The sequence below is a fragment of the Toxorhynchites rutilus genome, chromosome 2, assembly GCF_029784135.1.
Source record: "Toxorhynchites rutilus septentrionalis strain SRP chromosome 2, ASM2978413v1, whole genome shotgun sequence".
NCBI classification, from domain to species: Eukaryota; Metazoa; Arthropoda; class Insecta; order Diptera; family Culicidae; genus Toxorhynchites; species Toxorhynchites rutilus.
In genome coordinates, this window is record NC_073745.1 from 280,817,008 (window position 1) to 280,844,572 (window position 27,565).

Consider the following 27,565-nt stretch of genomic DNA (forward strand, 5'->3'; position numbering starts at 1 on the left):
GTCCATTACCAGGCAATGCGGCTTCGTCAGCATTTCGGTGTACAGCTTCCGGGCTCGCGTCTTCCCCACCATGTTTTGCCTTTCGTCGCGGTTAGGAGCCTTCTGAACCTTGTATGTACGCAGGCCCTCCCGCTGCTTGGTCCGCTGGACGAATGAACTTGACAAATTCAGCTTATTGGCGACATCCCGGACCGAACTTCTCGGATCACGTCTAAACTGCTTAACTACGCGCTTGTGATCTTTTTCACTGACGGAGCATCCATTTTTGCCGTTCTTCACCTTCCGGTCGATGGTTAGGTTCTCGAAGTATCGTTTTAGTACTCTGCTGACCGTGGATTGGACGATTCCCAGCATCTTACCGATGTCCCGATGTGACAACTCCGGATTCTCGAAATGAGTGCACAGAATTAATTCACGACGCTCTTTTTCGTTCGACGACATTTTTCCAAATTTACGAAAAATTGACAGTGAAGCATGGCCAACGTGATCTATACACTCTTATCTGATTATAAGCGAAAGCTGAAGATATAGTTCCTAAAAATTAAATTTCTACAGCGTTTTTTCCGTGATGCAATTTGATGTGACACACCCTTTAGCTATCGCGAGAAATCTTAACACTTTAAGGACCGGGAAGAAATATGTAAGACATACGCCTGGGACCGCACGTTTTGACTTGTGTGAAGTTGCTTGCTTTGTTTGCAAGTTTTTAAGAGGTTTTAAACTTTGCAGTTCATTCGCCTCTATGTGTGAAGTTAGCGGATGAAGGTTTTTGTTGCGTGCAAGTTTCTGTTCAACGTCTTGCTGGATTTAATGAATAATGAATTATTTCAGTTGAAATAGATTGATTGTGTATCAAGTAACAACCTTCAAAATCATGCTCATTAGATAGAGAATAGAATCATTCATCTTTCCACATAATTTATTTTCTTCTTGATCGTGACAGAGAAAAGTTAAAGACTGAAACGTGAGCATGGGTTAGTATAGGAAAATATACAGGAGATTGAAAATCAAAAAAAAAAAGTTCGAATAAAGTTATCGAACAATTTGATTAATCGAAAAAGGGTCTGAGAAAAGTTAGCCAAGTTGTATGGGAGGGAGTCAACCGCGAGTTATCGGTTTTCTACCTTACTAACCATAGAATTAGGAAATTGTTCATATATAGTTATAAAAATGTAGTTAAGAATTCGGCTCCCTAAAACTTGTATAACTGATCCTGTAAAAATAAACGAATTAATAAAAAATAAGATGCATGGGAGAAATTTTTAATTATTTTAAAGAATATTGAAAAAAAGTTATTAGAAAGGACCGAAAACACATTCTCGAGGTAGTACTCATTCGATAAAGAATATTTTTATTTATCTTTAGCCAAATTTTCATTAGTCCGAAAAGGGTATGAGAAAATTTATTAGCCAAAACGTTCACGAGTTGTACGGGGGAAAGGGTCTAGCTGGGTAAGGAAGTAAAAAGTAAAAAGGAAGTAAAAATTTCTATTGTATAGAAATTTTGACTATTTTTCGAATCTCTATCCATAGGATTTATACTTAAAAACGTACCCTTTCAATTTTTAGCACGCCATTCTCAATAGCTCTGAGATAAAAAAAAATAAAAAATACTGATAGTGCATCTCACTATGATATATCGAGAAATATAATCAAAAAATTAATTCCTAAAAAAATTTAAGTACTAAAAAATCATGAAATATTGAAATTTTTTAGTATTTAGAGATTCAGTACTATTTTAATTCGTATTTAAATGTGTTCCTACGCCTTTTATAGATATGTGTGAATTTTCTAAGATAATAATAAGAAATTCCCCTATACGGTTCACAATAAGAGCTATAGTGAAAAAATGAGTTTTTCTTTTTTTCCCATTCTCAACAGGCTTGGAAATGAAAATTTGAGAAAATACTCAAAGTACATCTACTATGGTGTAACAAAATTCTATCCCCTGCGTAAAAAAAATCCTGGGTGTATAGAATTTATTAGAGATTTCAAAACTGTTTTTCGATGATTATTTATTCAACTATTTATTATGAAATGCGAATTCGAAATGTTTCGTTCATACAATAATATCTCAGTACTGAATGGTCCACAACAACGTTTGTAAATCAAATGAAAGATGATTGATAACGTGAAAAAACAGAAAGAAATCGATTTCTCATTTCTTCCCGATAGTTTTATCCACTATATCTACATACATCGAAATACAAATTTCTCTGTAAAATATTCCGTGTAAATCCATTATGCTTTAAAGAGATTTATATTCCATCTTCGTGCGTCATGATCCAAAAATCGCTTCATCGCTTCATGATTCAAAAATCGCCTAAAAATTTCAACTTCGCACTCTGTTCCTTAATTTTTTTTCAATTGTGAAAAAGTTCTATTTCCATTTTCGATAAATTTATTAATTTCCCTCTCACAACTTGTATACATTTTGGCCCATACCTTTTCTCACACTCTTTTCCGGCCAACGAAAATTTGGCTGAAAATGGATAAAAGTATTCTATATCCAATGAGTATTATCTCAAAAATGTGTTTTGAGTCCTTTGAAATAACTTTTATAAATTTTCTTTAAATTAATTAAATTCCCCCATACAAGTAGTATAGGTTTTGGGCTATAACTTTTCTTAGACCGTTTTCCGACCAATGGAAATTTTTCTAAAGATAGATAAAAATATTCTATATCGAATAAGTACTATCTCGAGAATGTGTTTTGGGTCCTTTCAAATAACTTTTTTCAATTTTCTTTAACATAATTAATTTCTCCCATATAACTTGGCTTGTAACTTTCCCCATACCCTTTTTCGATTTATAAAATTGTGGCTGGAAGATAGGTAAAATGTTTCTCTATCGAATAACTTCGTTAACTCTATTCGAACAACTTTTTTTGATTTTCAAAATTCTGTAAATTTTCCTATATGGACCCATGCTCACGTTTCAGTCTATAACTTTTATCCGATGAAGAAAAAAATTATAGGAGGTTGTGTCCAAGATACGACCGCATTGTTGACGTAGAACTACGCTGTTATTTTATATAAGTCGCTTGTTTATACCTTCGGATATTTTTCTATAATGCTGTGAAATTTTCGAAACAACTGCTTAGTAGGATAATCTTTGGAATGGTTTTTCATTGTAAAATCAGTTGACGATAATTGATTGATGATTCATTCTTGCCCTCGCGAAACAATAAACTAGCTAATCGTATGTCGCAATTTATTTAATGTCAATGCATTGAAAAGTTACCTCGAACGCTATTCCGGTGGCCTTTTTCGCAATTGACAAAATTGATGGTTACACCAGCATCATTATTCCACATCTCATAACTACATCAATACATCTTTGGCACCGAATGGAAACAACACTTGCAAGTATCAAATATCATGCTACATGTTATTTAGTATTGCCTCAAAGCAATCGCACCTCTAGGCATCGTTCGTACAACATGTATACAGAACCATACATTGGTGGCTTGAAGCTACTAGGAATACATTTACTTCTCATCATTTTGCGCTATTCTCAAAAGAAACGCTTTTGTTAATATTACTGGCCTCAAAAAAACTTGCATTACCTTCTCATGCTCGAGAGAAGCGCAGCTGTCACCCTTAGTGGAGGAATTTTTGCTACTGGTAAGCGAAACCTAATCACATATAAAATTCCAGAACGACATTTACTTTCTTGGTGACTAAACAAGCGAAATAAACTTTTTGTCAATATCAACAAACTCGAAAACAGTAGCAATGCTTCATTATGATCAATATTAGCGCAAATGCAATCCTAGTTGAAGGCAGTTTTGCGACTGGCACGCGAACCTAAATAATTTATAATATTCCATTAAGACATTCAAAATGCTTGGTATTCCCCAAATATTTTTTTGGAGCATAACCTTAACGCCTGCTTCGCCATAACGTCAGTTTAATGCATTGATGCATTCTCAAAGGCACCAAAGAAGCCGTTTACATTTTCGACCGACGCGCCGAAATCGCCTATTTTGCTGTTGTTCGATGCGGTGTCACACTCGCGAAGGCTCGGTTCAATGCGAGCGCTTTTCACTACACCAACAACGCGTGCATCATTAGATGACGTTTGCCTCAAAATTTCATTGCCCCTGGCAATGCGTTCGTTTTTTGCAGGGCTAGAGTCTGCCCCCCTCTTCTTCTTGCTCATCACACACTACGCGAAACGTCTAATTTATGACGCGGGAAGAAAAACACACGATACGAACAACGCAGAAAAGGATCAGAAAAACCAAACGACGATATCCAAGTTGGATTACCACTGGTGGGGTCCAATCTTAGATCGAAGCGCAGCGAAAGCAAAGTGAACTGGATTGCTCATCAGTCCGATGCCGAATGAAAGATTGCCTCAGCGAGATCCACTGTTTATACTCAAGGCAAATATTCCCCTTCATTCTTCTACTTTTCCTTTGTTCACGGCGACTTCAAATCCTACGATTTCCCCTTCGTTGGTCGTCGATAAGTTGCTCGTTATAGACAGCTCTGTTCGGGAAAGCACACAAATGGACAGAACAAATGTGTGGAAAAATGGAAACGCCTAATGCTTTCATGAATTTTAACCATTTACAAACCAGGGGATTCTAATGTATAGCATATTAAACAAATCTTAGGGAATTTCCGATTCGTTTAGTATGTAAATCGCTAAAATCCGTTCGCGACAAAAATAGTTATTAACGTTAACTTTATTTCATAAAAACGTGACCTATTTTCTGATTTAGTACCCTTAATGAAAGACGTAGTTCTACGTCAAAAAATGAATTACGTGGAAAGATGAATGATTCAATTTTCTATCTAATGAGCATGATTTTGAAGGTTGTTACTTGATAAACAATCAATTTATTTCAGTTGAAATAATTCATTATTCATTAAATCCAGCAATACGTTGAACAGAAACTTGCACGCAACAAAAACTTTTATCCGCTAATTTCTCACAAGTCCGTAAAAAAGGAACGCGGCCCATAGACGTTCAATATTATTGAGCAATGTGGGTTGCCCAATATTTTGACGGTAACCCGTAGACGGTCAGTATTATTGTACAATAATTTGGTTTGTACAAAATATTGTACCGTGTGGAGGCGATATTGAAGGTTGTGCAAAATGTTGCACAATCACGAGCACAGACGCACAATCACGAGCACAGACGTACATTGTGCAAACAGTCCCTGCCGGAATTTCATGAAGTCAACATGGAATGGCTGATATAATATGATCATTTAAATAATCATGGATGTGGTAAGGAAAAGGAAAAGTTGGGGTAGGAGTGTTGAGATTGTTACAAAGAATACAAAATAAGTGATAAGCCTTTGAATTTGCTTGGATAGTCCATTGATTTATTGGATTCTCAGAATATGTCTAATTATCATTTTCATATGTTACAATATTATAGCAGAATAGATTTAATAAATCTCGTTTGGCAAATGATTATTTAATTCGGTTTAAAAACAAATTCATGAGTAACGAGTGCCAATGAAAATGGTCATCTCAAATTTACGAGTGGGACTTATTTACTAGTCGCCAAGGTTTGAGTCATCCGAAAACCGTAAAATCACCCAAGTGCATGTAATCGAAGTTTTGAAAAAAAAAATGATTCCAAATGTCTTCAAATTGCATGAAACGTAGAGATCTACTGTTATCTCGATTTTTGTTGTCATCTAAATTCCAACATTTGTTTTTTGATAAATCCCTTAGGTTATTTAACGGTTTACAAAACAAATCTGAATCAGCATTCTACATGACTTGACAATGGAATCAGCCTGTACATGCGGCATTCCTCTAAGGTTATGCCTTTATTATGCATGCAACGTGATCTGGAGCATTCTTTTCCGAGCACCTTTTCTCGCTCTGGAAATAAAGCACACGAATTTTCAAAAATTCGTCGACCAACTGGTCATGGTTCTAGAAAAATGCGCACGTTCGTTAAAGGTTAAATAAAAAAACTCCAGAAAATACATTTTTCCCCAACTTCATTTAGTTTCAATAGCCATGGGCAATAGGCTGAATAAACCTCCTCAAAACAAAATATTTGATTCTCGGTCTGTGAGATCGTATGCCCTAGTATAGGAGGGTTACTTGAAGAAAAAACTCTCTCCTTCTTCTTCTTCTTCTTCTACTTTTTTATTGTCTCTAACGTTCCTAGTGGAGCTTCACCGTCTTAACGTAGTGTTAGTTGTGTCATTTTAATTAATACTTAAGTTGAAATTTCTATTCCAAATAATACGTCTTGAAAGTATTCTAAGTGGCAAGCATTACAATACGAAAAATCACAGTGCAAGTCGGAAGAAATTTCTTTGACGAAAAATCTCCCGGCCAGAACGGGAATCGAACTCGACCACCTGAGCGGGAAAAACATAAGTCATACTAATAAATATTAAATGATAAATTATTGTATAAAATAAAAATAATTATCGGTTACTAAATAATTTATAAGTAAAACTTTATTTTCCATAATGTCTCATCAATCAATATCATTTATTTTATTAATAAAATTTTCATTTATGGACATACAAAACATTTTTTTTATTCATCCATAAAAATACACCCGAACAATCATTATAATCCTCAATTACCTAGAAAGATAAGAAATATCTGCCGGAAATATTGGTCCCTATTATGTAGATTGAATCGAACGGCCAATTCGATTACTATAACTATCACACCGAGCAACTTGTCGTATTTTGTAAATCGATATAATGTTATCGAATTGAGTTCCTTCTCGAACGTCGTGTGTTGCGAATTGCATATTTTGAAACGTTGCCAAAATGTTTCTCAAAGAAAAATGTCAGGAATTCAACAAGCAAATCAAACAGCTCGAAAATTTATGCCGACAGCTTTCATCAGACTGTATCTATAACGGCAAAATAGGGCTAACGAACAAAAGTCTGTTGAACAACTGATTCACATTACTTATCATAGTATAAAATAAAAATAACGATGCTTCATTTAAACTCGCATTCGCAGTCTTCAAAAGCAAAGTTTTCTCAAAAAAAATAATTTTTATTGATTTTATTGAAACCTTATGTCGGATTCACTATGAAGCGTCTTAGTGAATGTCGTGAAGCTACTACGTTGCACAATAAATCAAAATAAAAATGCTTATGCCGGATGTATCATTTTCATTTTCAATGGGTCATTCAACAAATGATATGCCTGGAAACATTGTTGAGATTGTTCCAAGTGTCAATTTTTTGCAAGTTATAGTTATGGACAATCTAAAAGAAAAAAAAATATTTAAACGGAAACCATTAATGAAGAAATATCTACTCTTACAACTAATATGTTTTGTTGGACTAGCATAAAAATTTTATAAAATGGTTACAGCCGAAGGTGAGGTGAGATGAGGAGTTTACACTATCCTAGAACAGCTGGCTGGCACCTGGGAATACATACGCGGGCGACCGGTAGACCGCGGACTACCGTTTGGCCATCCCTGGTCTAGACCATTTGAATAATATTTTGGTCCATAAGCTGTAACAAGGCGATGAATATTTTTTTCAGTTTTCAAAACATTACCCCTCCCCGCGGGGGCGCCAGACAATTTGTGACTACAACACAGCCATATACAAATAAATAAGTGCAAATCATCATTATTTTACGTTTACCAAGATATTTTCTTTCAATTTTTTTTATGATTCGATTATCCGGGGTGAACAAAAATCAACATTCCGGATAATCGAGTCCGACTTGTATTTCAAAACATTCACAAATACTCACCATCATAATAGAAAATTATTATCAGAAACGTATTAAAATAAGACGTATTATTATTTGAAACGTATTACCCTATTACATAGAATACTTATTCGGCACGAAAAAGTAAATTTTCATTCATAATTTTTATTTGCAACACGGTGCAACACGAAGTCAATGCCGTCAACGCAGATAGGAAAGACGAAATGCTTGCAACGTAAAACTTAATGAATGTAATGAACATGTAACAAAGTATCAATATAGTTCACAAATTGTGCACAGTTGTATTGATTTACTGTAGTGTAATTTTAAGATGACTGCAGATTGGTTTGGCAATTTTGACTCATCTGGTAGTATACTAAGGGCCGTGCTCAACCGTATGGCGCAACTTGGTGGAGATGCTTTCACAAGAGCGCTGGACGGCACTGACATCCATCTTCCGGATGCAATTCCGTATCCACGTGGTCATCTGCTTGGTATCCGTGGCACGCCAATTATTCTTGTACACCAGCGCACTGAGGGAGCCGAAAAAAATCCACGATCGGCACTGGGGCAAGTTGGACGGGTTCGGTTCCTTGGGTACGGTATCTGTTTTTCCCCGAGGTACGCCAATCTGATGACGCCTCGTCCAGCCAGAAGACTTACTTCCCATCAGAATCGGATTAGATCAATAATCACATCGCATGACATCGTAGCAGAAATGACACTCACGTCACTCCGTTTTCATATTTTTCCCGGAGCCATTTTTCACATTTCTATAAAACTTTAGTTTTTTTTAAAGTGATAGATATTCTTTATCGAACTATTAAAAAAAAAGAAGGTTAACTTTGTCGCTTACGCCAAGCGAGAATACGGCAGACAAGAAATATGCAAGTCGGAATGTCGGAACACCATTAAAAAGTTCAATATCTTTATAATATTCGAGGCTGATGTTAATGTCAGGTATATTTCGAAAAAAAAAACTCTGGGGTCTGTGCTATCACAGCACGGAACGACAACTGCTGTATATTAAATAAATGGAAAAGCAAAATAAATACCAGCGAACGATTGTTGCAATAATAGGACCTTTTCAAACCTCTAAATCGGCGGCTAGTGAAAATCTTTGATTACGAGGTTTCATGCCATTTTAAGACGTTTGGCATAATTTTTTTCTTCGAAAATTTCAATTTCATGTACTCCCCTCTTGGGTGATTTTTCGGTTTTCTAGAAACTCAAATGTTGATGTCTGCGACACCAGTAAATATTAAGGTATTTTATCATGTAAATCAACATTTCGCAGGAATTCCCGTATGGAAAATCGTTATGTCGTTCTTCATTGGCACCATAAACCATATGTTTTGCCTCCTATTCCGCACGAAACGCACGACACTTTCACAAAATTTTGTTTTTTTCACTAAAAAGCATTCGATGTTTTATGGGACAGTATGACAATTACTTCGTACCCAATATTTATGTTCCCATTTGGGAGCTGGAAAATTCAAACTTTGAAATGCTGACCATCTCTTTTGTATATGATCATTTTTCAGTTTTTCCCAAGAAAAATTACTAAAAATATTCTGAACTGTACTACTCCCCTAATACAGGTCGGACTCTATTATAAACAATCGCAATTTTACTTTCAACGTTAATTTTCGAATCCAATACATAATCGAATCACATAAAAACTATTTTTCTATCAATGTTTGACATTCATACATTAATGAAAAAATTGTTTTCTCGAGATTCGATTATGTATAGCATTTGAAAATAATTGTTGAAAAAAATGGCCGACTATATATAATATAATCGAGTCCGACCTGTATTAGGGTAAATGATTTTGGTTTGTCCGAATTAGGGTGTTTCCACGCAACTAGTAAATGCAAATCGATTTTTCTTCATGAAAATCGAGTTTGGGTTTGTTGAAAAGCCTCAAGTCTCTAGTTGCTAATAATGCCATGAGGCGTTCAAATTACCCAATTTTGTTATGTTTTCTAACAATTTTCCTCAAAGAGAAATTATGATCATGGTTTGTCCACCTCTGATCATGGTTTGTTCGAAAAATGATACTGGTTTGTCCGGTTTTAGAAATCACTATTTTTAAATGAAAATATTCGAATTTACAAGTACATGTTGCACTTCTTATCGCTTCAGTTTACTGTCATCATATTGATGCATTCATAATTTAGGCTTTCTTCAGAATATTGTCGTATCTTGGGCATTTTAAAAGTGTTCACCTCAACACAATCAACACAGAGAAACATTATTTCTGCTATGCGCGAAGGACACCATAAACAAACTGCAGCGCGCCAAGCTGTTGCCATAGAAATCATGTGGACAAAACAACATTAGCAATCGGACAACTCATGATCAGAATTGAGGTCATCGAAATGCATTTATTACATGGTTTAGCTATGGAAATCTGATACAAATGGTGTGCAAGCATGATGTTTACAATATTTGTAAGTGTTATGATCCAGAAAAGATCTAAATACGGGCCAAATAATCATCAGGTGATTGATTAAAAGTTAGCTCAAATGAGGGGTGCATTGATACCAATAGAAGGTGGATTTTATAATCCCTTAAAACATGTGAATCCGTAAAAATATACTGTAAAACTACTGTAAATCATGAAAAACACAATTTTATTTAAATGTTTTGAAACATTCGAATACCTGATTTGACACAGGAGCGCTGAATTAGAGCTTTCAAAAAGTGGACAAACCATGATCATATTTTCGACTGTACAAACCAAAATGATTTTGCCTTACTGCTAAAGACTGTACAAATTAAAGGTAGCGATCCAGGACAAAATTCGTGAATTAGTTCACATGATAAACGTAGCCTTTCCTTCAGGCCAACGCTAAACTTCATGTCTCGATAAATTACCCAATGATTTTTTTGGAGTCTTCTTTTGATTGGAAGGCTATCATTGCTTACGGATGAATATTGAGCATAAATACATCTTCATCTAGCTTCCATTTTAGCCTAGGGCCTTTACAGGTTGAGTCTCATCAATCAGATGTTTACGTTGAATTTTATCCTTCGGTAGCTGAGTTTATACAGACTTCTATTGGAGACCCACTTGTGAAGCCCTTACTTACCTCTTCTGAGAGTGCAATCATTTGGTTTATCAAAAACATAGCATGAACAACTGCATCTGCACCTGAATATGTGTCGCCCATTTACATATTAGGGTAGGGAAAAAGTAATCTATTATTTTTAGGTGGAATTCATTTTCTGATATGCTTCGGATTGTCCGATTTGGGTCAAATATGCACCGTTTTGTTAGAAAATTTGGTTGTCGTTCTAAAGTAGCTTCAAAATGTCTTTCTCTCTTGGTCCTTATTGGATTTTAAAAACAATCAAAAATTAAAAAAATAAATTGCACGTATTTTACTGCTACAGTATCGGAACTATTAACTTCATTCACAATACCAGCGGTGTGGCTTGGATTTAAAAAGAAAAGTGTAAAATGAACCGAATTTAGATGGTTCCACTGTTAACACCCTGTAAGTCACAACTAAATGGAACAAATAAAAAACAGCAAAATATTTTTTTAGTGTGAGATGTTACCTTAACAACGAGCCTAAATTGTAGGATCGATACAATGGTAGACATTCGTTTAGCCGCACCCTATTTTTTCTCAATATTTTTGAAAATAAGTCAACAGTTTTGTTCATAAAAGACTATTATTGTTTATTTTCATCGAATTCATTCTAAAAAAAAAGTATAAATTCACCTTTTGTTTTCTAAGTAATTGTAATATGTAGAATCAGGGTGGACATTCGTTTAGCCGCATCCCAAAATTTCAATAAAAGAAAATTTGTGCGGCAAATTTCGAGTCCATTCGGTAGCTAATATTTAGTATGTCCACCTCCATTTCTGATCACTTCGAAAACTCGTTTTGGCATCGGATCAGACGGCTTTGAAAGTGTTGCCATATTGGTTTTAGGCCAACACTTCTGAATTACTGCCTTGAGGCTGGAAATGTTGTCAAATTGTCATCCGTTTGCATAGACCATCTCGGCCAAGATTCTCCATAGATCCTCTATGGGATTGCAATCGACTGCAAGCAGGTCATCCAAGAAGCGGAATGTCCTTCTCAGTAAACCATGACTTCGATTGCTTGGAAACGTGGATCTATGCATTATCCTGCTGAAAAAACGATATCCTCGGTAGCGTTATTCACACTATTGCCCATCAAAACGTCCTCCAGTAATTGAAGATACTTTTCGGATACTGTAACAGTCCGGACCATCCAAATTGACTTTTTTTCGTCGGAATATACAACATTTCTCCATTTCAGTTTCCATTCCATGTATTGCCGGGCGAAAATGAGATGGTTCTGCTTATGGGTGGCGGTCAGTTTCGGCTTCCCTTGAATTTTCTTCCACGTTATGTTTGGTGACTCGTTCAAGATGCGCACAATATGCCTCTTCGTTACTGGAACAACCGATTCTGCCTTAATGTATGAGCAGGACATCGTTTCTTGGTTGCTTCATGTCTTATTCGACCTCTAAGATGCAAAGTAACTTTGGTGTTCCCATTTGTTGGTCGTTATATCCCATATTTCTGGCACTATTTAAAGAAATTCCGTATCACTTTCTCAGATAGACCAATTTTTGATACAATCGAGCGATTAGAAAAACTGAATATCTTCATTATTTTCCGCCCCTCTTCCGTCAATAGAATACCTTTCGCCATTCCTTTAAATTCTACGTAGATCACTAATCTGACCAACTTCTTACGTTGCACATCTAATATTTACCTTGTAAATTGAACATTCTCAAGTATTTTTTCAAAAAAGACAGATAAAGGCGGCTAAACGTATGTCTCGGGAAAAAACGACGTTTGAATGTTTATATCCACCGATGCCGCCTAATGTGTGTGTGATTGTGACGTGCGTCCTTTGAATAAAATTGACTTAAATATACTACCACTACAGCAAATAAGTATCCCGATAAAAGGAACATTCCTTGTTGTTTTGTAAGTGTTTCAAGTTTTTTTTCCAAGTGCGGCTAAACGAATGTCTATTACTGTATTATGCAACATATTGATCACTAAATCCAGCTACCGAGAAAACAATGGATTACTTTTTCCCCAAACTAATATTTTCATGAACCATGAGTGTCAAGAAAGTTTATGTTTCATCGATATACGAGGGTTGATTGAAAACTACGTGCAAGGCAAAGACACTACTGGCGCGAATTGAGGTTATGTTTAGTTAGACGGAAGAACACGCACAGAGTTTCAGCCAGATCGAGCAGTTTCTTTGTGTTTGGCATTCTTTCGAAACACAGTGATTTTTTTCCGTCACGACAACGCATTAGCTTAAGCCTCAACAGTTGTGACAACATATTCCCCTATTCTTCAGAATTGGCTCCCACGGTTCCCAGTTCTCCGATAAAAATGGCTAGCGGTAAAAAGATTTTATTCAAACGAGGAAGGGATTGCAGGAACGAAAAGCTATTTTTTAGACTTGGATACTATTCGGAAGCTATCAACAAACTAGAGCAGTGGCTAAAAAGACACATGTTAAAAATAAGGAAAAAAACAATTTATTTAAAAAAAGGATTATGAAGTGACATTCGGTAGTGCTCCACCCGAGAGTCATTCAAAGTGTTCTTTGTGCAATTTCGCTGATTTAGGTCAATAACGAAGAGCAACTATGAAGTGTGAAGCTGAAGCTCATCGTGGAAATATGTTAACCCTTTTACGGGCCGTGAGAACTAGGCATGTAATCAACGCAAACTACAATACAACGATATGTTTTCATGCTAAAATACACAAAATAAATTTTCTCAATGTGCGAAACAATTAAAAAACTTTGAAAAAAGTTGTGGCTGTCTGTCTAGCGTAAAATGTTGGCGACAATATAGTTGCCACTGCCCGTCCAGCGGTAAACACTTGATGGTAAACATGTTTTTTTTTGTATTTGAATTTTTGTATGTTTTGTATGAATTTACATATGTATTGAAAACTTCAACAAATTGACTGTTTTTCAATGACTTCTCGGGAAATTAGCTCTTGCTGCACTAATTTGGGAGTTGTTAGCGCTTAAAAAAATCAGACATGTTGCTAGATATCAGAACTAGTGATGCTAGAAGTAATAATTTAGTGTTAAAGAAGAGTGTGGAGGCGATCTAACTTCAAGTTTTAACATGTTGACTTTTTTCCCTATATGATCTCTTTTAAAAAAAAACTCTAACAAACTTCTAAATTGTTGTACTCTTCAAATCCTATTGTACAGAAAATGAAAATAGAAAGTGAACCGAATGATGAACGCTCAACTATTGCTATCTGTTGAAATGGAGAACATCATTAAAACCAATGCAATACCTTGCCAATGAAAGACCCGTATGTTTTATGATGGGCATGTCAAACATTCTCCTACATTCCAAACAGGTACCGAGTGTGAACATCTCCGCGAAACGCCTCACCACCACCTCCATGGACTGCACCGTTGAAATCGCGAATCGCGGCTGAAGATGCACCACCATGAACAGCGATCGACATGATGTGTCCGTGATCGTTGTGGTAGCCGCGCAGCCAGAGTCAATCATAGCTCAACCGTCGTCCGGTAGAGGTGTGTGCTTCAGGTGCGTTTCAGAAGAGCAGATAACAAAAAAATCCCAAAGTGTCTAACCGTGTGAAAGTTGTCCATACTGGAAAAACCAGATAAAGTGAAGCATGTTTCCAGGTTTTTAGAACATTATGCAGATAAGTGTTCCGAATTAACAGCAATTTGATGAGGGTCAGTTGCAATTAACAACAGAAAACAAAACAAAAAATCGTGGAAGTGAAAACGGGCGAATTTGTGTCACCATCAGAGGGAAGTAGTAAAAAAAACCCGTGTCAGCCACTGTTGAAGAGAAGAAAAAGAGAAAAGTGATTGCGGGCTCCAGCCAGACAGAAAGTGAATAAAACTGTTTTGCGTGTGAAAGTAGCGTTCATCGGAGTGGTTTCCAGCATCATCGCCACCGCGCAAATATACGAAACGGAAAAAAGTTCATCATTGGCCAGCGCAAGCGGACCGAAAGAAACCATGTCTTCGATGGATCGATTCTTGCGGTTCTTTATCAAGTTTCATGGCTATGCCATCGCCCTGTTGAGCATCTTGTTCGCTCTAGTGAGTGTGCTCTTCACCAGATTGAATTACAACTATCCGTTGGAGGATTGTAAGTCCGGTGTTCGGTGTTTGCCTTGTGGCCTTGTGACTTTTATTCTTATCTGTGATCCCTTCTTCGACAGGGTATAATTTTCGCTTCTCCGGCATTCCTATGCTGATATTGGGAGCGGCTTGGATTTTAGCCAGCATAGTGCTTGTCGTTGGTGTGTTCAAGGTAAATTGAGCCCCTCGCCCCTTTCTATGTGAAGAATTCCAATAGCTTCAACATGTTTTTATTTGCACGTGATGTAGGAATGCAGCACATTGATTTATCCGTATGCCATTGTGTTCGTCCTGGAGCTGACGACACTGATACTGCGTGATGTGTATCTGCTAATGGCCGGTAAAGACTGGGATGAGATGGTTTTCGTCAACATAAGCGTAGTGGTTTTACTCTGTAAGTATCAGTCGCAAGGTGTGAAGTGAATGGCTTTACTTTACTTTTATTTGGGCCATAAATGTATCCGAAAGTTGGGGGGAGGCAATCGACTCAAGGCTGTCTCTCTCGGTGTATCTTCCAATTATATCAAAATTGCCGATAACGCAAGATCTATTCGTCAGAGATTTATGTTGCTAATTTTGTGTGCAAACTTTTCCTTGCTTGAGAAAAGTGAAGGTTGCGATTCAATTTATAAACTCGAAGTATTTTTTTAATATTCCCTGAGGCTTGCAGCGTTTCTTTGAGACACACTTTATATTGATATTTATTTATCATTATTTATAGCTTTAGAGACAGCAGCTTCCGCTCTCTTTCTGTACTGGGGGCTATTTAGCGGGTTGAAATGGGGCAAATATGCGTAATCGTTATTGCGTCATATTCGTTCGCTGTGCGTTCGTCGCAAAGTGGAAAAAGCACCATGCAGATTTAATCTGCTCTGCTCGTGGTTAAACTTTGCATGAAATCACCATCCCATTCGAACATATACAGGACTACTTGTTTCGTGGTTCAGAAACTAATATGAAAAAAAAAGCCATAACCAACTCAGATTTCGACTACTCATTCTTCATTTCATTGCTTGGACCGTGTCATTAAATGTGGAACACAACTTTCATGCATTATTCAAATGTACGCCACGTGAACGTTTGCACGATTCAATTCTTATGAGGCTATTTTTGGCTGGCGAATATGACTTGACGAAAGGTGGTTTGCACACGTGAAACGATTCTCTGCGTAGCACCCCAAGAAGTCTAGCGGCGCCAGATCACATAAACTTGGCGCTCAAGTGACATCACTAAATCTGGAAATTGTGTGATTTTAGGAAAGATTTAGTGACGTCAGTTGAGCGCCAAGACTTTTCCCGCGATAAAGTCGAAATTCTACTCAGTGTGTAATATCATCATAGCATAACTAAAGCTTTTGTGAAAACATTGTTCGGTTGTCATGAATGTACAGGGGTTACTCAAAATATATAGAAGAATTGTTGATCAAACTTGAAGTGCTGTGAGTTCGATAAATTATATCCAATTATAATCTACTCGTACTCTTTATTTCAAATTTTTGTTTTAAAGGATTTTCGAACATCGGAGATTGACTACCATGGGATGGATTTTAGTTGAGGATACCGATTTAAAATCACATTTTCAGTGATTGTAAATGTAGAATAATAATTCTCAAGGCAACTGCACAAATAAGAATACTCCTGTAATAATATTATGCATTCTACCTAATCTACATCTACATCATCTACACCACTAAAATTAAAATTTATATATTTAATTGAAAAATATTCTAAAATAGGAAAAAAGTCATTTGTCCAAAAAAGGTACTACTATACTCACATCTTCTCATAGGCCGTTTATAGTTAAAAAAAAGAGACATACGTCCCTTTTGTACCAAAACTTGCGATACGCTAAACGATGACGAACAACGAATGTGGAGCTACTGAGACTTGCAGAATTATTTTGTTTATATTTTCTGAGAAATCAACGAATTACTGATTTTTCGGTCTGTGAGTATAGGAGGGTTAATGAAAGGCAGCACACGTTACCTTAGGCATTATTCAATGTACAACTTCTAGTCCACCACTTGTTAATAATTGTGTATATATCGCACCACAGGTGCAAATACCTTGCCAAATCATGAGCTTCTGGGCATGAAAGCGAACCAAAATCTGCCGAGGCCATCACCTCGTGACGTGGCTAGGCATTTTTTTGACATGTAGACTTTTTCATGTAAGTTTCAACTTCAATGAGGAGGCATCCTTGGTACGCATCAGAACTATACCACCTTCGAGAGCGAGTTCTGATTCTAGACTCTGCTTCAACATCCTGTTTGGTTGCTTGATGGCTCGGTAAGAACTCGAGAAACCAGATTCCTCGAACGGAACTACAAGTGACATCGCATCTCATTGCGACTTCATTACATGACATTACATGACAGTCCAGGGTCTCCCGATCTATCACAAACATACTGTCATTAAAAAGCGCGTAACTTTTTAACATGTCAACCGATTTACATAAAGTAGGCTGCGTTTGAAAGGTGAGACCTTTATCTTTCTAATGTTATCAACGTTCAACAGATGGCGTAACGTGTTCTATGATTTAAATAAAAAGTCCTCTTATTGATTGAACATACTGTATATGAGCTCTGCTTCGCGGTTAGGAAGTGAATGATGTTTTCGGAAAGCAACTGCCAAATTTATTTGACGGTAGAATCAAAAGGGGAGTGGCTTACAATACTTTTTTTTCTCTTCATGCTTTCATTGTATTGACAAAATCCAAGAACGTCGTTTGATGTTTGTGAATGCGGACACGGTTTGTTGACGAGCGTCGAACGACAATGAATTATCTTTTACAAGACAGGTGGAGAGGGAGTTTGGAGTAAGTTTGTTGAGCAAGGTCTCTTATCAGAACTAGAGACGAATGAATTGCAGAAGTTTAAAGTCTCTATAATCAAATACTGGACTAGAGAAAAAAATGCATTGTGATAGATGTGTAGAATTTTTTCTTGTCAACTGGTGAAACATCTATGCGATCAATGAAGATATGCTCGAGCAATAAGCATTCGAAATCTTCCATTTTTTCCTACATGTTCAGTGCCTTGATTTTCATTTTACCCCCTATATCTTCCGGATAGACGTAGTCCTAAGTCAAGAAAGCTACTCTTATTATAAAATATTCGAAAGATAAACCTTTGTCATTTTCTTTTGAATAATATATCCGACCTGTTACTGTCTCGGATTGTTCAAAGAAAGTGAATTTTCGATCACCAAAGTTTTCTGTAATGATAGTCCTCCGGTTCGCACTTGTATATATCTTAAATTAAGTTAAATTCTCTAATCGCAAAGCTGTAAATAACATTTTTCTGACCTGAATTGTTTCGTGGCTTTCCAAAACAGTGCTAGAAAATTTAATGAAACCAGATTGTCTGACGAATTTATGAAATTACAACAAGATTAGGTTTGAGGAATAACATTGATTTATTGAGGATAATGTGTATGTAGATGTATCCCCAGAGTTATTAATGTAGGAATACGTAAAATTACTCAAGAGAAAACTTTGGAACCCACAATCAATATAAAAAGATTTTATATATAATTTGTTTGCTTGATTCAAAGTAGAATCAATTTTAATGATGGGACTATGGTAAATATATCTATAACCGTATTAAATATCATAAAAACTAAGAAAATTGAACAAGTCTTCCACTGCTGATATGCTTTCCTTTGAGTAAAGATTCAGTCCAAAGCATGGATGATGAATTCAGTGAAAATTTGAATATTCATTTCTCTGCAATTGACTGTGGTGATGCTGTAGGGTTTCGGAAAAAAATATAAACGACCAAAAAGTCAGGTGAAACACTAGCATTTCCGCTTATGCGAATATTTATACCATGCTTATTAATTCTTTTACATATCCGGTCTTCACCCGAAGGAAGATATACTCTGTTTCTGGTGGGATTTGGAACGAATTCGTTTTTATGAGCTACTACCAAGCAACCTGTTTCTCACATGTAGGGGAATGGAGGGTACGCCCAACCCCCTAAGGAAAAGTATTGTTTTGTGCGGGCACATATTGATATGTTTCCTCCACAGAATCATTGTCTAGTTTATTTGCCATGAGATATAAGGAATACCAGTACATTTAAACGGTAATTTTCTCAAGTAATAGTCAATTTAAAAAACTGCCATAAAAATGAAGCTCATCAACCAGTGCGGGTGAAACCGGCACCCCATGGGGGTAACACCGGTACCCTATGGGGTAAGACCGTCATCTCAATTTCTCAATATATATACTTGGCAACAGATGAACCAGTTTGAATGTGACAGTCGGCAAATAGAAGGTATTCTAATTCTAAATGTCGCTGTCGAGTATGGTTCGAATCGCTCAACCGTTTCAGGAGATATGGTCGGAACAAGTTGCGATGAACATGGAATATGGAGAATAAATCACCAAACCACACCACAATTCAATTACAAGTTTAATGGAATCTAGGACCACATTGAACACTTATCGATTGTCAGTTTTTCTTCTTACTTGAATCAATATCCGTCATACGACGCTTTTAATCACACTAGGATTCGACTTGAAATCACAGAGAAGAATGAGTTCATGGCTGTAGGTAATTTTTTTCTGGTTTTTGTGATTATGATTATTAGTTGTAATTAGTTTATTATTTTCATTAGGGCCATATAGCCATTATTTTTCGTTCAATGATGAAGTTCATTTAATTTCATCGAACAGCTTAAATCCAACATTAAATTTACATCAGTAGTTCAAAAGTCGTGGAAGCACGTTTGATAGAAACTCCACTAACAATAGCCTCTTTTGCAACGGTGAGGTTCTCCTGGGACCAACTCCCTCGATTCGTTTTCCTTTGGTAGCTGCGAGGCATCTGAAATTGGTGGAAAATATGTCTTAAAAACCTTCAACTAAACGCAAACCATGCCGGGTCCCCCACTCAAAGGGTGACGGACTTACCCCGACAGCACACATTTTTCAAGAGAACTATTTCTATTAACTTATTGCTTTAACTTACCTCAACTCGAATCCCAGTGATTGCTAGCAATCCAAGGGACAAACTGTAGAGCAACGGAAAAGAATTTGAAACCGCGTTCAACAATAAAAGCTTAAACTTCACTGACGGAAAATTACATCCGGCTACATATCATCGGCACTCGCGTTTGTTTTGATTTATATTTTGACAATTGACGGATCACGGTGGGTTCGATGTGATTGAAAACGTCTAAAATAATAAATACTAACATGTAGAGTATTCAAAAACGTAGTTAATCAGAGTTTTCTAGTAAAACTCGGGGGGTGTCGGTCTTATCCTCAGTGGCGGGCTTACCCTTCCTTCCCCTATGGATCGCAGCAGTTTTCAACGATGAAGCAAACATGTTCTGGGAGGATAGAATATTTAGGTTGTGTGAAAAATGGCGAAAGATTGTGAAACAGAACTATGGATATAAAATAAAGTTATAATGCTTTGATTGAAAATGATGTTTTTGTTTTCCCAAAAATCGACATTAACTTTTCGAACAACCCAATATGAGCTATCCTGATTTATCCTGATTTTTATTTTCATTCTCCCTGATTTTTTTTTTTATTGTGGTTGGCAACCCTGGCGATACGTGTAGTGCGAAGTTTTGAACCGTTTCGTCCAAACCACAACTTCTTTGCGTTTAAGGAACTGTGGTACAAAAATCAACATAATTGTTATGTTCTGGCCGGCATCATTTTTGAAGGTAAACGAACCAACGATTACATCGGTCCATAAAGCGCACCAAACAATGACTTTTCTGTATGCTACGGTGTTTCGACAATAGCAGATTTACTCGATTGTCTTTTCTTATTGACGTATCTCTTATGGACGATTATATCGCTCGTGAAATGGACAAATAGGACGAGGAGTTCCTAGAACTGAATCATAGGTTTCTTTAAAAAAAATCTACCCATTTTCCAGGCGTTGTTCAGATCATCTATGCATGATGAAGTAACAAATCAACCCATTACGTCCTTCACTCCTACACCCAAAATTGATTTTCAGCTCATGTTTTGTCATCCCGATTTATGACATTAAGTAAGACATAACATAACAGAAAATGTCATGACTCACGTGGTTGTGGTTGTGTGAAATAGCTTTGCATTCCAGTCGGCCTTGTTTCGATCCTCATTGACGTCGCATGGACTTTTTTTTGCACAATCCCAAATGAAATGAGAAAAGAAAACAGAAAGAGATGTCTGCACGCATACATACAAACCATTTTTATGTTTTTAAAATAGCTCATTATTTGCGCATTTGACTCTCTAGCAAACGGAATGGCATCATTTCTGCCAAAGATGAAATGTTTTCTGCCAACGCAAGTTTGGGTGTAGTTTATATTACTCACAAATGTGGCTACTGCGGTATGATGCCAGATGCATAATGCAATAGGAATTATATCTTCAGCTTTCGTTTATAATCAGATAAGAGTGTATAGATCACGTTGGCCATGCTTCACTGTCAATTTTTCGTAAATTTGGAAAAATGTCGTCGAACGAAAAAGAGCGTCGTGAATTAATCCTGCGCACTCATTTCGAGAATCCGGAGTTGTCACATCGGGACATCGGTAAGATGCTGGGAATCGTCCAATCCACGGTCAGCAGAGTACTAAAAAGAACCTAACCATCGACCGGAAGGTGAAGAACGGCAAAAATGGATGCTCCGTCAGTGAAAAAGATCACAAGCGCGTAGTTAAGCAGTTTAGACGTGATCCGAGAAGTTCGGTCCGGGATGTCGCCAATAAGCTGAATTTGTCAAGTTCATTCGTCCAGCGGACCAAGCAGCGAGAGGGCCTGCGTACATACAAGGTTCAGAAGGCTCCTAACCGCGACGAAAGGCAAAACATGGTGAGGAAGACGCGAGCCCGGAAGCTGTACACCGAAATGCTGACGAAGCCGCATTGCCTGGTAATGGACGACGAAACCTACGTCAAAGCGGACTTTCGTCAGCTGCCGGGCCTGTTGTTCTTCTCCGCAGAGGACGAATTCAGCGTTCCGGAGGAGATTCGCAAGCAGATACTATCCAAGTTTGCCAAAAAGTACATGGTGTGGCAAGCGATCTGCTCTTGCGGAAAGCGGAGCGCCCCCTTCGTGATGGCAGGGCACGGTAAACGGGCAGGTTTACCTTAAGGAGTGCCTACAGAAGCGCTTACTACCACTATTGAAGCAGCACGAGGGCCCGACCATCTTCTGGCCGGATCTCGCTTCGTGCCACTATTCAAAGGACGTGTTGGAGTGGTACGAAACCAACGGGGTCACCTTCGTGCCAAAGGAAATGAACCCGCCCAACGCGCCGGAGCTTCGCCCAATAGAGAAATATTGGGCGATTATGAAGCAGGCCCTCCGGAAGAACCCAAAAGTTGTCAAATCGGAGGCGGACTTCAAGAGAAAATGGATTTCTGTTCAAAAAAAAAACTACAACCTGACGTTGTACAGAACCTTATGGACGGGGTAAAGAGGAAGGTGCGAGCATACGAGCTTGGGCTCGAAGTATTAATAAAAAGAAAATGCCAAAAGTTGTTCAATAGTTTTTATTTTACTGTCTAAAATTTTCAAAAGGATCGGTCTACTGGGCGAATTTCTACAGCCTTTTTCTCCGTGATGCAATTTGATGTGACACACCCTTTAGAAGACGTTAAGTTGTAGGAAAAGTCATTTAAAGTTCAAGCTCCACGATTATCACATTGGTGATAATAATCACTGCGCAGCTCCAATCAAAAGAAAGGCGTATCATCCTAACAGTACTGATTTCAATTTCCGCTTAATGTGAGGATTTACAAACAACTTTCTTCGTTAGTGCGTCTGGTGGCTCAAACAAGTTCACGAGTTGATTCTGGCGGAACTATCACAAACTGGCATAGCTTGAATCAGTATACATAGTCACTACCAACAGTATTAACCGTTGCGATATTTTTTCATCTGTGGTGTGCGGATTACAGGGTAACTTCGATATAACGTACATTTCGCTTTCAAATTTGTACGTTGTATCGAATTGTACGTTATATCGACGCATAATAAATAACCTACAAACGTAGCCTATAATACATTATTGTGTTGCTGTTTTAGTAAAATTCATGAATAAATTTAATTAGAAGACGAAGCCAGCCTTTCTCTTGAGGTTTCCCTTCGTACTGTTGATTAAAGCTTGATTCATTTAGAATCCGGAATCACAAAACCAGCTGTATTTTGGGAATGCTTGAAGGTACAAAACATGTTTTAACAACACAATACACATAATTCATTGTCCTTTCAGAAAAAAATATTCAAGAAAATTGTCCTTTACACTCTGGAAATGTGTACGTTATATCGAGGTAAAATGTACGTTATATCGAGTGATGTATATCGAGGGTACGTTATAACGAGGGTACGTTATATCGAAGTTTTTCTGTACACTTGTGCCAGAATTTTAAACCTTGGTTTGTTCCTCATTTCATGCTTTATTTTTTTAGGCTTATAAGTAAAATAATAATATATCATGCTTCAGACCATTGTCAAATACGAATGTTCCATGCGTAGATTTTTTATTGGAAGTGGAAGAATGTTTTGACAGTCCTCCGGATTTCCACCACAGGGATCGCTAGAAAAACTATTAGGTTGGGGAAAAAGTAATCCATTATTTTTGGGTGAAATTCAAAACTGTTTTTACTATGTTTCGGATTGTCACATTTGGGTTAAATATCGTTTTGTTGTAAAATTTGTGGCCATTCTAAAGGTAGCTTCATAATGTCTCTATCATAGAGGTATTGGTCCTTATTGGCAAAAAACTCTAGCAATAGATTTTTAAAAATATTCTTTTCATCCAAATTTCTTATCACTCTGGAAATGTTGCAATGCGAGGAAAAGGTGGTAATCGCATGGTGCCAGGTCCGGACTATATGGTGGATGCATTAAAACATCCCAATCAAGCTCTCGGAAATATGTGGCCTAGCATTGTCCTGATGGAATACAAAACCTCTTCTGTTAGCTTGTTTTGAACATTTCTGGTCAATCGCTAGCTTCAAACGGTTCATTTGTTGATAGTGGAGATCTCAGTTTAGCATATTACACTAAAATAAAAATAATTTTTTTTTAAATTGAAAAATAACCAATCGCAATTTCAGCGGCCTGAATTGTATTTTAGCATTTATAAAAGCAAAAGTGTAAAATGTACCGAATTTTCTCTTTGTTGACCTCCATTGTTAACACCCTGTAACTCACAACTGAATGGAATAAACAAAAAAACAGAAAAATATTTTTTTTAGTATGAAATGTCACCTTTACAACGAGCCTATACCTGGAATTGTATGATCGATATTACGCGAGATATCGATTACTAAAGCCAGCTATCGAGAAAATAATGGATAGCTTTTCCCCAACTTAATTATTGAAGTTTATTGGTATTAAAATGGTTTTCAAACTGTGAAATCGTATTCTGCTATCGAATGACTTGAATTATTGAACAAGCTAGCAGCAATTCTTAGTTTCGATTACAAGGCATCCTGTGAAAGTAGATGTATAGAATGGCGTCATTTAATTTCCGAATTATATTCCAATCACGGATCTATAATTTCTCTTGAAGCAATGTTTTTGCTCATCATAGTCCTTCAAATAAATATCGTCGGCGATGTTTTCTTTCCTAGGACTGGAATATGGGAAGTCCACACAAATGTTCTTAATGCGTTTGGAGAGAACAGAGATGCATAAATAGTTTGTGACTGAAACGTGACAGAGTTTCGAAATTAGGTTTTGACGCAGCCGGCAACTGTCTGTTTCATGCACACTCGCTAATAAGAACGACAATTGAAACCCAACAACTACACTAGTGGTAGTAGATTTCACTTTCTTCCTCGCAAGTTTATACTTTTCACTTTCGATCAACATCCACACTGAACAAAAGTGGATGTAAGTATTTAAAGATACCCCATGTACACCTTCTCACCTAAGAATTGTTTTTCACTTTACACTAATGTTGTGGTAAACCTCCGAATATCATGAAGCTCGACTATACAACTATATTGCCAATATTTTTTCAATTGATTCAATAGTTTATTTTATATGAAAGGTAAATATGTGTTCTTCCTCATATAAGGATTGTGTTTTACTGAAGTTCTGGTCAATTTCTTGCCTAGTTTCCACGGCGTTGTTTTGAACTATCTTCACTAACACATGCTCCACAGCTGGAAGAGGAAGGGTAAAGACTCCTATGAATTACTGACCCATTTAATCGACTGCAAAATCAACCATCGTGCATACGATTCATGTTCATCGTCCTCTTTGTTTGGGTTCATTCTACAAAAACCAGACAAAATGGTTCAAAAAAGTCGGAAACAATACGGGCCGAAGATAGAAAACAGAGAAGCAAAGCGAGCTTTATTTATATATTTCATCGTTACACCTTGAAACTCATAGGTAGCCAAAAAATCAGCACAATGTTTGAAAAATTAGTGTTGAAATACAGAAAGCCTCCGGTGACCAACCACTCAGAGTCGTTACAGCGTTTTGTTGAAAAGTGGAGTGAATTAAATTCATCATAGATGTGTACCTTGCCGGCAATCATTTATCGCTTTTCGACTAATGAATGAAATTTATCACAAATAAGAAGACATTCAAATTTCTCTATCATCGCAGTCGCTATAACGTTATTAATACTTGAGAGATTAGAAGTTCTCTATTTACTTCCATAAACTGCCAGCTTCCTAGAATCCTAATTTATTGAAGCGAAACATTTTAATGAGAAGCGTTGTTTCATCGATCCATGAAATTCTAGTTCGAAATGAGCGTCCAATCCAATCAGTGTTATTTTTAATATGAATAACTGTATTCATTTTACTATTGCTCCTTTACCCCGACAGGGTGTCGATCTTACCAGCATTCCCATTTATTTCACCAAAAAACATCAATTTTTGTATTCTATCAAAATTCAATTTCTACTCAACAAATGATCAACAGATAGTGTGGAATGGTTTATGTTGAGTTTAAGAGAGATTCTGTGCCGGTTTGAAGTCGAAAAAACATGGGAGATCTTGGAAATACGTGAAACCCCTTAGGGTGCCGGTTTTACCCTGACTTCTTTTACATATTACGATTGAGAGCGCATCAGTTGTATTTTGTGTATTTTGCGGGGAATTTTGCTTTTCGTGATTAATTCGATGAAATCTACGGCTGAAGCGCATCGAGTGATTGTTGATACTAATGATCATATAACTATTAGTCGCGAATGGATTCAGGTGTTGAAAAGTGGAGATTTTATTATAGAAGGCAAGAACTATTTTGGAAAAATGAATACGTTTGAAGGTGCAGAATTGGAGGCACTTCTTCATGAGAATTCATGTCAAGCGTAATAGAAATTATTAGGCGTAACTTGATAACACATGATATTTCGTATCGTTTGCGAGCTTTGGAAATGACCCGAAAACGCGGGAACTTGGTTTCATGTGAATTAAAGCTGAGAGACGTCAAGCGACGTTTTTTTATTTTTAAATTTAAATTTATTTTTTTGAAGATCACGAGGCTCTCTATATGCAGGCTTGCATGATTGTGCGTTAACAAACATCAATAATAATTAATTCATAATTATTCTTCCCATCCCCAGTCATCATCCCGTACATCGCACTAAGCCTTCTCGCCCTGCTCAAACTGATCGAGGTGGATCCAATCATTCCCAAAAGCCGTTCCGATAACTTCGTGCGATTTGACAACACTCAAACCAACACGGAAGCATAGGAAGCAGTAGCGATTGGATGCAATGGAAGCAATAATACTTAAACTTAATATACATATATTAAATGCATGCATGCATGTTATTAGTCCCACCCGGCATTTTTTTTATCTCATTACGACGTCAGAAATCGAACCAGCTTGCGGCATCATTACGCGACCATCGATCGCGCCCCGGGTTCAATTACCACCCCGCGGGATAATAAGGTGCAACCCATTGCAAGAGAGCCAGCCACCTGGTCGTAAGTGGTAATTTCACCGTAAGTAAGTGGATGTTTTAATTGTTTATTGTTATTTGTATGCAACGGTGCTGCCGTGTTTTTCCTCTTGGGCGAACTTTTCTTACCCAGAGCAGAGCGAAACCGGCCTGCCTCTGGGTGGGAATCTATCGACAAGAGCCCATAACTGCTGCGCTTCTCTAGTAATAAGATGATGATGAACCGTTACTGATTGTTTTTCTATTAACACACAATTTTATTCACTCTCAAGCCCTACATATAAGCTTACGCCTGACTGACTCTATTTGTTAAGTTTTAGATGTAAACCAATCGGTATTTGCTTTGCAACACTCATCGCTCGTAGCGATGGGGATGAAATTTTACTGCCACAGGTTCGTAATTATGTAAGACAACTTGTAATGACGGACAGTTTTAGTTTTAATCAACGATAATCAATTGTTAGTAAAGTTGAAGAAAAAAATTGTGTTTTGTCGACTAACCTCGTCACTTTTGATCTGTTCCGAAAGTCATTTCTTTTTTTCCCTCGTATATTCACAACCTTGTCAATCATATGAAGCTGGGTGAATTTAGAGCATGAGCATCACGATTGCATTGAGCAAACGAGATTATGAGATTATTCTCGAGGTGCTAGAATTAAGATCGTGCTCATGAATTTCCTGCAATGATTCTTTCAAATAAACGACACTAAGTATTTTATTTGCATGATTAGGAAGACCTCTTTGTCCTTAGACGAAGTTAAAAAACTAAAATCGGCAACCAGGAATTGTTGTATTCGATTACATCTCTTCCGTTTCCTATGTG

At 37.1% G+C, this 27,565-nt stretch overlaps 2 protein-coding genes across 2 annotated transcripts in view; one reads left to right on the forward strand and one right to left on the reverse strand.

Moving 5' to 3' along the window:
- LOC129768756 (bromodomain-containing protein DDB_G0280777) overlaps positions 1 to 27,565 on the reverse strand; it is a 324,627-nt gene that overhangs the window by 119,586 nt on the left and 177,476 nt on the right. The gene's annotated exons all lie outside the window — the stretch shown is intronic.
- LOC129768763 (uncharacterized) lies at positions 14,150 to 27,374 on the forward strand. Its single transcript, XM_055770628.1, has 4 exons — positions 14,150 to 14,856; positions 14,930 to 15,021; positions 15,099 to 15,243; positions 26,401 to 27,374. The coding sequence occupies exons 1-4, from the start codon at positions 14,724 to 14,726 to the stop codon at positions 26,529 to 26,531; spliced, it is 501 nt and encodes a 166-aa protein (XP_055626603.1). The 5' UTR covers positions 14,150 to 14,723; the 3' UTR covers positions 26,532 to 27,374.